Source organism: Rattus rattus, chromosome 10 (genome assembly GCF_011064425.1).
Source record: "Rattus rattus isolate New Zealand chromosome 10, Rrattus_CSIRO_v1, whole genome shotgun sequence".
In the NCBI taxonomy this organism is placed as follows: domain Eukaryota; kingdom Metazoa; phylum Chordata; class Mammalia; order Rodentia; family Muridae; genus Rattus; species Rattus rattus.
The window spans coordinates 81,088,445-81,101,295 of record NC_046163.1 but is presented as its reverse complement, the minus strand read 5'-3'; the positions used below and the strand labels follow the sequence as shown (position 1 = coordinate 81,101,295).

The 12,851-nt window shown below is 37.8% G+C and overlaps 1 protein-coding gene across 2 annotated transcripts in view; it reads left to right on the top strand.

Annotated features, from left to right (window-relative positions):
- Window positions 1-3,630: 3,630 nt before the first annotated feature.
- Window positions 3,631-12,851, top strand: part of LOC116911688 (contactin-associated protein like 5-4-like) — a 66,558-nt gene continuing 57,337 nt past the window's right edge. For both annotated transcript variants that reach the window (XR_004389334.1, XM_032915642.1), the window contains exon 1: window positions 3,631-3,953. Coding sequence is in view for 1 of the 2 variants with exons in the window: in XM_032915642.1 (XP_032771533.1) it covers window positions 3,809-3,953 (145 nt within the window). In the remaining variant the exon portion in view is untranslated. The remainder of the gene's footprint in view (window positions 3,954-12,851) is intronic.

Genomic DNA, 12,851 nt, shown 5'->3' with positions numbered 1-12,851 from the left:
CTTTCTTCTACCTCTTGCCCTTTTCTTTTTTCTGTCTAGTTGCTTTTTTGAGGCCGGGTCTCTCTTTGTAACTGAACTGGCTTGGAAACCATGATCTTTCTGTCTCAGCTAGCAGAGTGCTGAAATTACAAAACTACATATGTGAGTTTATTATCAAACTGACATTTCAACTTAAAATGACACATATACAAAACAACAATAGCAACAACAGCACAGAAGCAAAGTCACTTTAATTTGTATGCACATTTAGAAGATTGTATTTCAACTCCACTAAATATATGGATCCGGTTTTAAAAAAAAATAATGTTGAGTCACTAAGACCCAGAAAGCAGAAATAACTAAATTATGAACAATTTCCATGTCTTCAATGTTGGCCTTTGCATATTCTTAATTCTTGCCCTCTCTTTTTTTTTTTTTTTTTCAAGGAAGTTTACAGATTTGCTTTCGACTAAGCAAAATAGAAAGTCATGTGTACACCATGAACACAGAGAATCTGGCCAATGGAAGAGTGCACCAGGTGAAGATTAACAAAGACGGACCAGAACTTTCCATTCAGGTACTTCATTTCTGACTTTTCCATTCAGCCTTCATGCCAAGATTCTACATCAAACATATCTGAGCTCAATAAAGCCACATCCTAAAAGAGCAGAGTAGCTGCAGACCCAACCCAGCTCTTAGCTATGTTCCCTTCACTGGCATGGTTATCACCCAGGAAAGAGTTAGAAACACAAATTCACATTCTTGAATCCCCACTAGAGCGATCTTATAGAAATTACTGAAAGGAGTAAAAAAGCATTGACCTCCTAGTTGTTCTCAAATTTAATCAGCTCTTAACCCGAATGAGTGAGCAACAAGAATGATGCATGCAAAGAGGAAGGTATAGAAGATTGTAGAAGGGCTTTAGGGAAAATGCACATAGGGTATAAGGTGCTGCAAAGATGTCATAGGTGATGCAAAAGAACTTGGGAAGGCACAGGTCTCCTCTACACATCACTGCTTACTTCCTAATGCAAACTTGGTCTTGAAGATAAATAAGATGTTCCTGGGAAGGAAAGAAAGACAAAGTTTACGGAAGGTTTATTTATAAACAGGCAAAAATGTTTGAAAAAATAGTGTTGTAGGCTTCTATGAAATATTAGTGATTCTGTATAAAGAGCCAAAAGCAGAGCTCGGCAGATCTTAATAAAGTCTCTCCAAAGTCTAGACTATTAGCTTAACACTCACCATTTTGTTTATGTAAGTTTAATCTATTTATCTTGGATCCTCCAAATTTATCACATCAAATGCCTCTTTTCTTGCAACAGATGCAATGACATCTTTCTCAGAAGATGACTTTGTTCTGTTTTTCTGTGAATTAAGCAGGGAAGGGGAGGATCAGAGAAGGGGAAACTGGGAACTGGGATAACATTTGAAATGTAACTACATGAAATATCCAATAAAATATAAAATAAAATTATAATTAAAAAAAAGATTGAGTTGAGCCTCCCCTTTTCAACTTCATGAGATCACTGCAATGAAAGATATATTGAGAAATGGGTGACATAAGACAAAAATCAGCTAAAATGATTCTTTGTAACTTGAAAAAAGCCACATACAAAACCATGGAAAGGATTTCAGTGGAACAGCAGTGGGAATCAATTTTTGTTGTGGCCTATGAGCGAACATAGGAATGACTATGAGTTATTCCTACTACGTGGAAGTTCCTAAGTTATTTTGGCTATATAACATAAATAATTTGCATGACATCAAAAATTTACCACTTACCTCTTATATAATTCCTGAAATGAGTAGGAGAAACACATTTGAGCATGTGTAGGTTAGGGTGGGGAATATACACCTGCTTAATTGGTGAATGATAGGAATTGTAATTAAAATTGTTGTTTTTTGTAATGTTTGTCTTTACCATATGGGAGCCAGCAGTTTTCAGTGTTGAGGAAAAGCTGTCATCATTTTTCCTTTTTCTTTCTTTCTCTTCCTCCCTTCCTTCCTTCCTTCCTTTCTTTCTTTCTTTCTTTCTTTCTTTCTTTCTTTCTTTCTTTCTTTCTTTCTTTCTTTCTTTCTTTCTTTCTTTCTTTCTTTCTTTGTGTTTTATTATTTTTCTGAACACAAGGACTCTCCCAGTTCTAGAAATACCATAGAGTGGATTTAGATTGACTCTCCAGTTAGCTTAGGACATCACCTTGCCTCTTCCTCCCAAATACTGGGATTACAAATGAATGGCACCACATTTGATATTTTACCTGAATTCTGGTACCTAACTTAGGTCTTTGTCCTTCTTCTGCATACACCTCCCTTACTGAACTATACCCCAGCCCCTTGTTTGTTTATAATTTGAATAAAGCCTGAATGAGAAAAATGGGGCATATTCAGTTGAGCACTTAACAGATAATATTTGAGTACCTTTGTATTTCCTGTCCTCTTTACACATAAGACAGGTAGAACACAGGGCAGTCAGATGTATATCTTTCCTTTCTTTGTCTATGTAATGTGCACCATTCAATTTTTAGTCCATAATAAGCACCTACTTGCTATTTGTAGTGTGCAGGAAAGCAGAAAAACCTAGAGCAGAGACCTTTTGTTGATGCAGGAAGATAGCATATTTATCTTCCTGACCATATTACCCAATTTGTGAAAAGAGTTACTCAGTGAATATGTGTAGAAAAAGTTATGGATGGAGGAACTAAATGGAAAAGTTAGGCAGTAGTCCTGATACATTTGATTTTCCCTAAAATTCTGCAACTCCATTCACTCACAAATTATGACTGTCTTCTCTTCCATTCTAGACACTGCACTGTAAAAAGGATGAGAATGGTATTATTTAGATGCTCAAAGGGGAGATTAGAGATCAGGAGCAGGGCTCAGCTGATGAATCATTTTTGTTGCCAGAATGAGGATTTGAGGTCAGATCTTCAAAGTCTAGGAGGGATGACAAACAAACACTTGTAATCCCCATGATGGTAAGAGAGGAAGTAGAGGCAAGCTGTTTTCTGTAAGCCTGGGGGCCAGGTAGCCTACCCTATTTGGTGACGTTCTAGGATAAAGTGAGATACCATCTCAGACAAAAAGAGAGGACTGAGCAATTGCACTGTGGTTGTCTGCTGACATTTAAATAATACACATATATGCAAAATCTTCCCCATACAATAGAGATTGGAAGAATCTACTGGATATGTTAAGACTGAGAAAAATTGAAATAGATTTCTGGGTAAGCCCAGGAAGGAGAAGAAGGAGGGGAGCAAAGAAGAATCAGCAATACCTGAAGCCAGCAGTGATTGCTAAAGTGGCACCTTAGAAACCAAGGCCTGGAAAAATCCAGCAGTGACATCTACTCAGCTTTACAGTATGAGGTGATCAGCTATCGTTGTCAGTGGGAGCAATGTGTGCAGTCTTACTCAAAGGATTTATCAAACTACATGTCAGAATTCAGAAATCCTACAGTCCACATCCGAAAATAGGTCAGAGATATGGAGGGAATTAAAGAGTGGTAGCCATAAGAACAAGAGTAGAGGAAGAAGAAGGGAGAATAGCTGGGTTTTATTTAGTGTGCCAGAGCATGTACCACATAGGCTTCTCTGGTTACTTGTTTTTAGAGAAGAATCCTTTGAAAAATTTACAGTAGGAAGATAAAATATGACAATAACCTGTAGTGTTTCTAAGTGAATAGAAGCCCAAAGAAAGACATTATTTTACAAAGATGAAAGAAAAGATATTTTGTATGCATTTTTGGACAACTCCTGAGCCATTTTGAATCTCTCTTGAGAGATAATTTTAGAGAGCATCCTGCCCTGAGACTGTAAGTAGTTTGCAAATGGGATTGCTTAATACCTTCTCAAATCCTGAACTATGGCTTTATTTTATTTTCCTACAGTTGGACCAGCAACTCTTCACCTATAACTTCTCTCCAAGAGTTGAATTCTGGACACTGAAGTCACTTGTTCTAGGCAAAGTCACAGGTCTGATTTTCTATTCTATACATTTCATGAGTGTTGTTAAACTTGATGAATTTGTTTTCCTCTGTTGGTGTGTTCAATGATTCAAATCTGAAGATGTTGCTCCCTCCTACAGTCTTGATATAGACTTTGAAGCAGGATATACTAAGACACATACGGGCTAATGGTGATGAATGCCATTCATGTTTGCTTTATTAATTGGTTAGTTCAAGATTAATAATTAGTACTTTGTGGCATTTATTTTTGGTTAATTGTTAGTAACTCATGGAAGAAGTTAATCAAATAATAAAATAACATTTAAATTTAAAATTATAAATTGTTCTATATATTCAACAGTTTATTTTCATTTGTTTAATTATAAACAAAACAAGTGAAGTAGGATGCTGAGCTGCAAAATGAGGATTGAAAGATCAAATTAGAAGAGTGGATCTTCTTGTTTTCATGCAGTTTTTGTGAACTTTCCATTTTGGTTTAAAAATATTTATTGCTTGTACAACACCGCATTTTTTATACTTTTCCTGTAGGTTTGATATCTTAAATGATATCCAAAGATATCGTAAGATCAGATCAGATTATCTTTAGACCATAAATGTATCCTGGCTTAATTATTGTAGACAATAGGACTTTGCATTCACCATAATATATGTCCTATCTTTTCTTATCCTTTCCTTTGAATATATTTTTTGTTTGTTTTAAAAGCCTCATGTATAATTTTGAATAGAACACACAGTTAAATTCTAAGTTTTCCTCATGTGGGCATGTGAATAATGCATGGTCCATGTACACATTCACATCTGTGACCATGAATAAGTTTTTCCCATGGGATGCTTTTGGAGATCAACAACATCAAGCATTTTCTACCTCATTTAAGACAGATCACTTTGTGGAGTGGAAAGGATTCTTCCTTATGAGATTCTGGTGATTCTGTATTCTTTTCCCATTATGCTTTAGAAGCATTGTGATTTTAAACATCTATACTACTAAGTCTGGCTTTGTGTGGGTTCCAGAGATCCAAAATCAGATCTTCAAGTGTCAATCTCTCAGTCTTTAATTACTTATTATCTGAAAAATCTGGGTATCTATGTTTTACAAATTAGCAAATACAAATCTTCATCAGATTTTTGAAATTACTTGTACACTTGTACTTCTGCCTCCCCCCTTATGTCATTTTAGTCTAGGAAGATGATTTTGCTAGATGGTTGAAAGGTGTTATATGTCAGTTGGAACTAGAGGGAAGAGGGAGGGGTACAGTAAGTGGAAGAGGGAGAGAACATGCAATTGCATTATTTCATTCTGGTTCAGATGTTTGATTTGTCTATTTCTGTTTTTGTTTTTTGACACTATCACTGGGGTCTGCTAGTCACAGTACAGTTAAGAAAACATTAACAATTTTCAGAATCTTATGCAGAAATGAACTCAGTGCCAGAAATCACTCTGTATTCACTCTGTATAAATTTTTTTTTAGAGTTTTTTTTTTTTTTTGAGTATTTCTTATATACATTTCTGAAAGTTATTACCTTTCCCGGTTCCGGGCAAACATCCCTACCCGCCTTCTTTATGGGTGTTCCTCTCCCCATCCTCCCCCCATTGCCGCCCTCCCCCCAACAATCACGTTCACTGGGGGTTCAGTCTTAGCAGGACCCAGGGCTTCCCCTTCCACTGGTGCTCTTACTAGGATATTCATTGCTACCTATGAGGTTGGAGCCCAGGGTCAGTCCATGTACAGTCTTTAGGTAGTGGCTTAGTCCCTGGAAGCTCTGGTTGCTTGGCCTTGTTGTACATATGGGGTCTCGAGTTCCTTCAAGCTCTTCCAGTTCTTTCTCTGATTCCTTCAACGGGGGTCCTATTCTCAATTCAGTGGTTTGCTGCTGGCATAAGCCTCTCTGTTTGCTGAATTCTGGCTGTGTATCTCGGGAGCGATCTACATCCGGCTCCTGTCGGTCTGCACTTCTTTGCTTCATCCATCTTGTCTAATTGGATGGCTGTATATGCATGGGCCACATGTGGGGCAGGCTCTGAATGGGTGTTCCTTCTGTGTCTGTTTTAATCTTTGCATCTCTATTCCCTGCCAAGAGTGTTCTTGTTCCCCTTTTTAAAGTAGGGGTAAACATTCACATTTTGATCATCTGTCTTGGAGTTTCATTTGTTTCCCGATCTAGGGTAATTCAAGCATTTGGGCTAATAGCCACTTATAAATGAGTGCATACCATGTGTGTTTTTCTGTGATTGCCTCACTCAGGATGATATTTTCCAATTCAACCATTTTGCCTTCCAATTTTCATAAAGTCATTGTTTTTGATAGCTGAGTAATATTCCATTGTGTGGATGTACCACATTTTTGTATCCATTCACTGTTGAAGGGCATCTAGGTTCTTTCCAGCTTCTTGGCTATTATAAATAAGGCTGCAAATGAACATATGTAGACATGTCTTTTTTGCATATTAGGCATCTTTTGGGTATATGCCCAAAAGAGGTATAGCTGGATCTTCAGGCAGTTCACTGTACAATTTTCTGAGGAACCTCCAGACTGACTTCCAGAATGGTTGTACCAGTCTGCAACCCCACCCAACAATGGGAGAGTGTCTTTTCCACACATCCTCCCAGAATCTGCCCTTCACCTGAGTTTTTTGATCTAGCCATTCTCACTGGTGTGAGGTGAAATCCTCAGGGTTGTTTTGGTTTTGCATATAGCCTGAACTCTGAGTTCCATTTTACCACCTTTTGAATGACTTCTCCAAAAGTCTGAAGTTCTTTTGTAGGGCCTGTAGGGTGCTCTTGTTACCTGGCCAATCCTGCAAAAGGAGTCTAGTAACTGCTGTGACCTGTGTACAAATGTGGATTTGCAAGACAGAGGAGTTGTTACACTGAAAAAAAGGCTGCAGAGAATGAGTTGTGCTAATAGTGTAACAGCTTAGCTAGAAAAAAGAACATTAACAATATCTCGATCTTCTCGAAGTCATAAAAGCATAGTGCATTTCCACAACATAATGTAATGTAAAATTAGTCAGAAAATGTCAATTTCAAAAAACAGACCGATGAATTAATCAATACATATGAATTAATGATGGCCTCATTTCTTACACTACCCCCCCAGTGTAATAATAACATTCATAATAATAAAAATGCTAGTTCTAAAATTTTTTATTTAGGGTCACTAATGAGACCTTGGTGAGGTTTTATTTCTTGTTTTCTGTATATTAGAAATTTTTGGTTTATACAGAAATGCGATTTTCTCCTTTCTGAGCCTAAACTTTTTGAAATATTATTTTTCTGTCTTAAAGTCTCTGAATCATCAAGTTTTGTCTGAAGTTGAAGATATTTATTTCATCTTGATCTAAGGAGATCATTTTGATAGACAGTAGAAGGGTGTTATATGTCAGTTAGGCGTGAGAGGAAAGTGAGAGAGGAAAGGCAAAAGGGAAAGAAAGATGGAGAAGAACAAGTCCATTCTGAGGACTACTGCCAGGAGCACCTGGGTTCATAGTGTTATTCGTGCACACTTCTCTCAGCTCTGCACAATGATATTCTTAAAGGAGCTTGAAACAGCTTTTATATGATGGAGAATTGACACTGAGAAATTGGCAGACGTGCATACCAATCTCTTGCACTATCCTTCTTAGAGAGCAAATGGAAATCAGACATGTCAATGAGCATACACCCCTTTTTTCTTTTCCTTCCTTGTATTTGAAATTTAATCAGTGTGTTCAAGTTTTGAAAGTTCTAACCTACTCCATACCCAGAACACACAGGTGCTTTGATTATATGTTCTTAAGCATGGGAAATTTGGTATGTAGGTGTGTGTTGATGTGCAGTTTTATATGTCTGGTTATACATTTCTTTTTAAAGTTTGAAACTTGATATTTTTATACTTCTCAAGTCTATTAATTAGTTTATATGTCTCTTTGTTTTGAGTTACATTTACTATTCATCTTTATTCATTAATTTTAGATTTTCAACTTAATAATTATTGACAATTTTATAGTCTATATCTTTTATCTCTCTGATCTCAATTTGATCAATTTTACTATCACATATTTTGTGCTTTTATAAATTTTGCTGTCAAACTGTATGAATTCAAGGCATATAAAAATTTATTTTTTACTAGTTATTGTGTGTCTGTGTGTGTGTATGTGTGTGTTTGTGTGTGTGTGTGTGTGTGTGAGAGAGAGAGAGAGAGAGAGAGAGAGAGAGAGAGAGAGAAAGAGAGAGAGAGAGAGAGAGAATGAGAATGGGTATATGCTGTTGAGATCTTGTTTCATAAGACCAAATATAAGTTCAGAATTATTAGACTTCCATGCAACTTCTTTACCCATGAAGCCATCTTGCAGTCCATTTTTTATTTACTTTTAATCTTTACCACTCCTACATGTGATAGAGGGCTAATATCAAATATAAACAAAAAAAAACTCAAGATGGTGAACTCTAAATTCAAATAACTCTATTAAATGTGATGTGCAGAGCTAAACAGAAATTGTCAACTGAAATATTCAATGGCTGAAAACTCCAAAGAAACGTTAAACTTTCTTGAATTTCATCAGGGAAATGCAATGAAAAGAACTCTGAGGTTTCTCCTGACACCACACAGAATAGCTAATAAAAAATCTCAGGTGGCAAGATGCTGGCAGGAGAAATAGGAACACTCCTCCATTGTTTTTATTTGGGGGGGGGGTATGAAAGCTGGTAAAACCATTCTGGAAATCTGTCTGGAGGTTCCTCAAACATTGGAAATTGCACTACCTTAAGACCCCTGGGTATGTACCCAAAAGATGCTCCAACATACAAAAAAGACAAATGTCTCACTATGTTCATAGCAGTCTTATTTATAAATAGATAGAAGCGAAAAGAACCAAAATGTCTTTTCAACAGAGGAATGGATACAGAAAATGTTGTTAACAATGGGTAGGTATTAAAAACAATGACTAAATGTGATTTTTACTCAAATGGATTAGACTAGGGAAATATCATCCTAAAGGGGTAAAATCTCTCTCTCTCTCTCTCTCTCTCTCTCTCTCCTCTCTCTCTCTCTCTCTCTCTCTCTTTCTCTCTCTCTCTCTCTCTCTCTCTCTCTCTGTACACACACACACACACACACACACACACAGGTTATGCACTAACTGATAAGTGAATATTAGCCCAAAAGCTCGGATTACCCAAGATACAATCCACAGACCACATGATGTTCAAGAAGGACAACCAAAGTGTGGATGCTTCAGTCCTTCTTAGAAGGGGAAACAAAAATTTTCAGAGGAGGAAATTGGAGCAGAGACTGAAGGAAAGGCTATCATCCAGAGACTGCCCTATCTGGGGATCAAGCCCATATACATACAGCCACCAAACCCAGACAATAAATGTGCGGATGCCAAAAGGCTGTATACAGGAAGCTTGATATACCTGTTTCTAAGAGGCTCACCTAGAGCATGCAAATAAAGAGGCAGATGCTGGGCCTTTGATCATTAAGAAACAGAAAGGGATCCCTGTTGTGAGAGGTGAAGGAAATAACGAATGAGCTGAAAGGCATTTGTAAACCCCATAAGAACAACAATACCAACCAACCAGAGTCCCCAGGATTAAACCACCGTGAAGAGTACACAGGGCTCAGGTGCTTATGTGAGGATGGCCTTGGTGGGTATCACTGGGAGAAGCCTTTTGGTCCTGCAAAGAGCTATATGCCCAGTGTGGGAATACGGGCAGAATGGGAAAGGTGGATGGTTGGGTGGTTCAGGGAACACTTCATAGAAGCAGGGGATGCAGGATGGGATAGGAGGTTTATAGATAAAGAAAACACAGGGAAAAGAGATAGCATTTGAAATATTTATTTAAAAAATATCCAATAAAAATAATAAAGCATATCATGAATCTATATTGAATCTGTTTTTCATTTTTATTTTCTATTTTGTTTGCATTTAGAACATTATCCCCCTACCAAGTTTCTTCTCCAAAATCTCCCCTATCCCATTCCTCCTATCCCCTGCCTCTATGAGGGTGTTCCTTCACCCACCCATTGCTGCCTCAGCATTACCCTACTCTGAGTTATCAAGCCTCAACAGGAACAAAGGACTCCATTACTCATGAAGGCATATAAGGCACTGCTCTGCTACATTGTGAAACAGTATTGAACCCTCTTTGTCTGCCCGTTCTTCTGTCTGAACTCTCTAGCAGTCAAATTCTTCTATGAGCTCTTTCCTTAGTGTTTCCCTATTGCAGCTTATTTATTCTTTCTTTTTTTTTTTTTTTTTTTTCAGTGTATGCCCATGGTTCCAGCTGCATATGTAGCAGAGGATGACCTTGTTGGGTGAAGAAGCCCGTGGTCCTGCCAAGGCTGGACACCCTAGTGTAGGGGAATGTCAGGGTGGGAAGGCAGGAAGTGGGTGGTTGGGAGGGGCAATGCCCTTTTACTAGAAGGGGAGGAGGATGGGATAGGAGGCTTATGTCCAGGAAAGTGGAAAAATGAATAACATTTGAAATATAAATAAAAAATATCCAATAAATAAAATACATTAACCAATTAAATAAATAATGTGTGCATATGTGCACATTCATGTCCAGATACACCCATGCATTCACATGTACATAAATATTTAGTTGGAACTGACTTCTGAGAACCGGCAGGATCGAAAATGGGGCACACCCCTTCCCCCATGAAATTTCCATGTTTTTACCAGTGTAAAATGAGATTCTGATTATGATAATATCAGTCTCTCAGTTTTCTTTTGTTAGGCAGAATAGGATTATAAGTTTGAATCCTGACACTCAGTAACATTAAAGCTTTTGGTAGAGCTTGCCAAAATAAAAGGTGTTAATATTAGTACTGTGATATATGGTATTTCATTTATTTTTTCATGATTTCACATCTTACTCATATTTACCCACACTGCTCTCTCCCACCCTTTCCTCTTGCTTAATACCTCCTTCTTAAGTCCACTCTGACTTCATTTCTTTTTCATGCATTGTGACTTGATTGCACCAATCTGTTCTCTCTCCACCCAAAGTCAAATCAAAGGAGAGCATGGTTTGGAGTTTAGTTCCCATTACGTGAGGCAATTTTCTTTCATCTATTGTTTCCCTTAAAGTTACCATGAGAGTTCAGTCCATTTTGCTTTGCATGCTCCCCAGACTTGACAGGGTCCTCCTTTTAAAAGGGTCTAGTTGTTTCTGATCCCTCTCCAATCCCACCCTAAACTTTATTATTGCTCTATGGGATACTGCTTAGGTTTAGCTTCCATCTCTCAAAAATATGCACAAATATTCTATAATGTTTCATGAAGCTCAACAATATATGTTCTATTAATATTGCCCTAGGTTCTCAAAGTTTTTTGGGTCGCTGAAACCTGACTTTAATGGACATTGTAGAAATCTAAGGGGAAATTTTATTAAAACTTTCTTGCCATTGCTATATTTTGTAGTGCTGTGGCATGATGTGGCTGAAGGGAGTGCCCCATGCTGAGGCATTCACATGCACCCCACCAAGCAGGCGCCAGACATAAATAGTTCGAGTATAAAATGTTTATATGGGGCATTAAAGGGGGGGAGGTATAGAGTAAATAGAGACAGAGAGGGAGACAGAAGAACCAAAAGAGAGAGGAGAAAGAAGGGAAGAGGATAGTTGTAATATAAGGATAGAGGGAAAAGGAGAGTGATGCTGATGGAGAGGGGATGGAGGGTGAGGGGGAGAGAGAGAACAAACAGTCCTTTTATAGCAAGGCAGGTTTATACCTGGGTGTTGCTAAGTAACTTGTGTGAGGAGCCTAGAATAAATGCTAATATTCCTCCATTTGGTTTTAATTGAAAAATGAGAAACCAAAAAGACATGATGGTGGGGGAATAGGGTCTTCCAATCCTTAACTACTTCTTGCTGACTTTGGGTGATGGTTTTTTCTCTCAGAAACTTAAGAAAGCAGGTGTCTTAGGGTTTTACTATTGAAAACAGACACCATGACCAAGGCAAATTTTATAAGGACAACATTTAACTGGATCTGTCTTACAGGTTCAGAGGTTTAGTTCATTATCATCAAGTTTGGAGAGGAGTGGAGAGTTCTACATCTTCATCCAATTACCTCTAGGGGAAGACTGGCTTCTAGGTAGCTAAGATGGTGGTATTATCAACCATGCTTACACTGACACATCTACTGCACCAAGACCACACTTCCTAATTGAGATATTGGTCAAATGTTAGGAGAATTGTCATTTTCATTGCTGTTTTATTGCTGTGTTAAGGGGCAGGTCCAGTAAAAGTGTCTATGAGAGTAGGCTGGACCGTATGTGGGTTGTTCTCTTGAAGCTGTTCTGGATATAGGTTATGAATAAATGCCTGGACTTGTAACATCCCACAAACACACACACACACACACACACACACACACACACAAACACACACACAGACACACACAAACACACACACACACACACACACACACACACACACACACACACACACACACACACACACACACACACACTCACACACACAGATTTTTCTTAGATATACATTTCAAACTCTTTAAATCTTGGTGATTGAGATGAGGGGAGTTCCAAATCAAGAAAACAGGGAAAGAATCCTACACTCTGGAATAGGCGGTATACGAGAACTTAGGTTACTGATTTGCACACTCATCCAGATGGATTGTTTGGTCCATGAGATCTAATTAGGTTTCCTGGTGATTATAATTCTTAAAAGAGATCAATTTGTTAGCACCATAAACCCCCTTAAATGTGAGCTTAGGAAAAACAAGAACCTTTTGTGTGACAGATAGGGAAGGAGGGGTTTTTTCTCTGTGTCTAGAAGACATTAATTTAGCATTGTGAGAAGCATTTATAAGGTTACATTTAAAAGGCAATCAAAGAGAACTTTTACCTTGTCAATATGATAGTTGTCATACAGATTTAGCATGAGAAACACTTTGA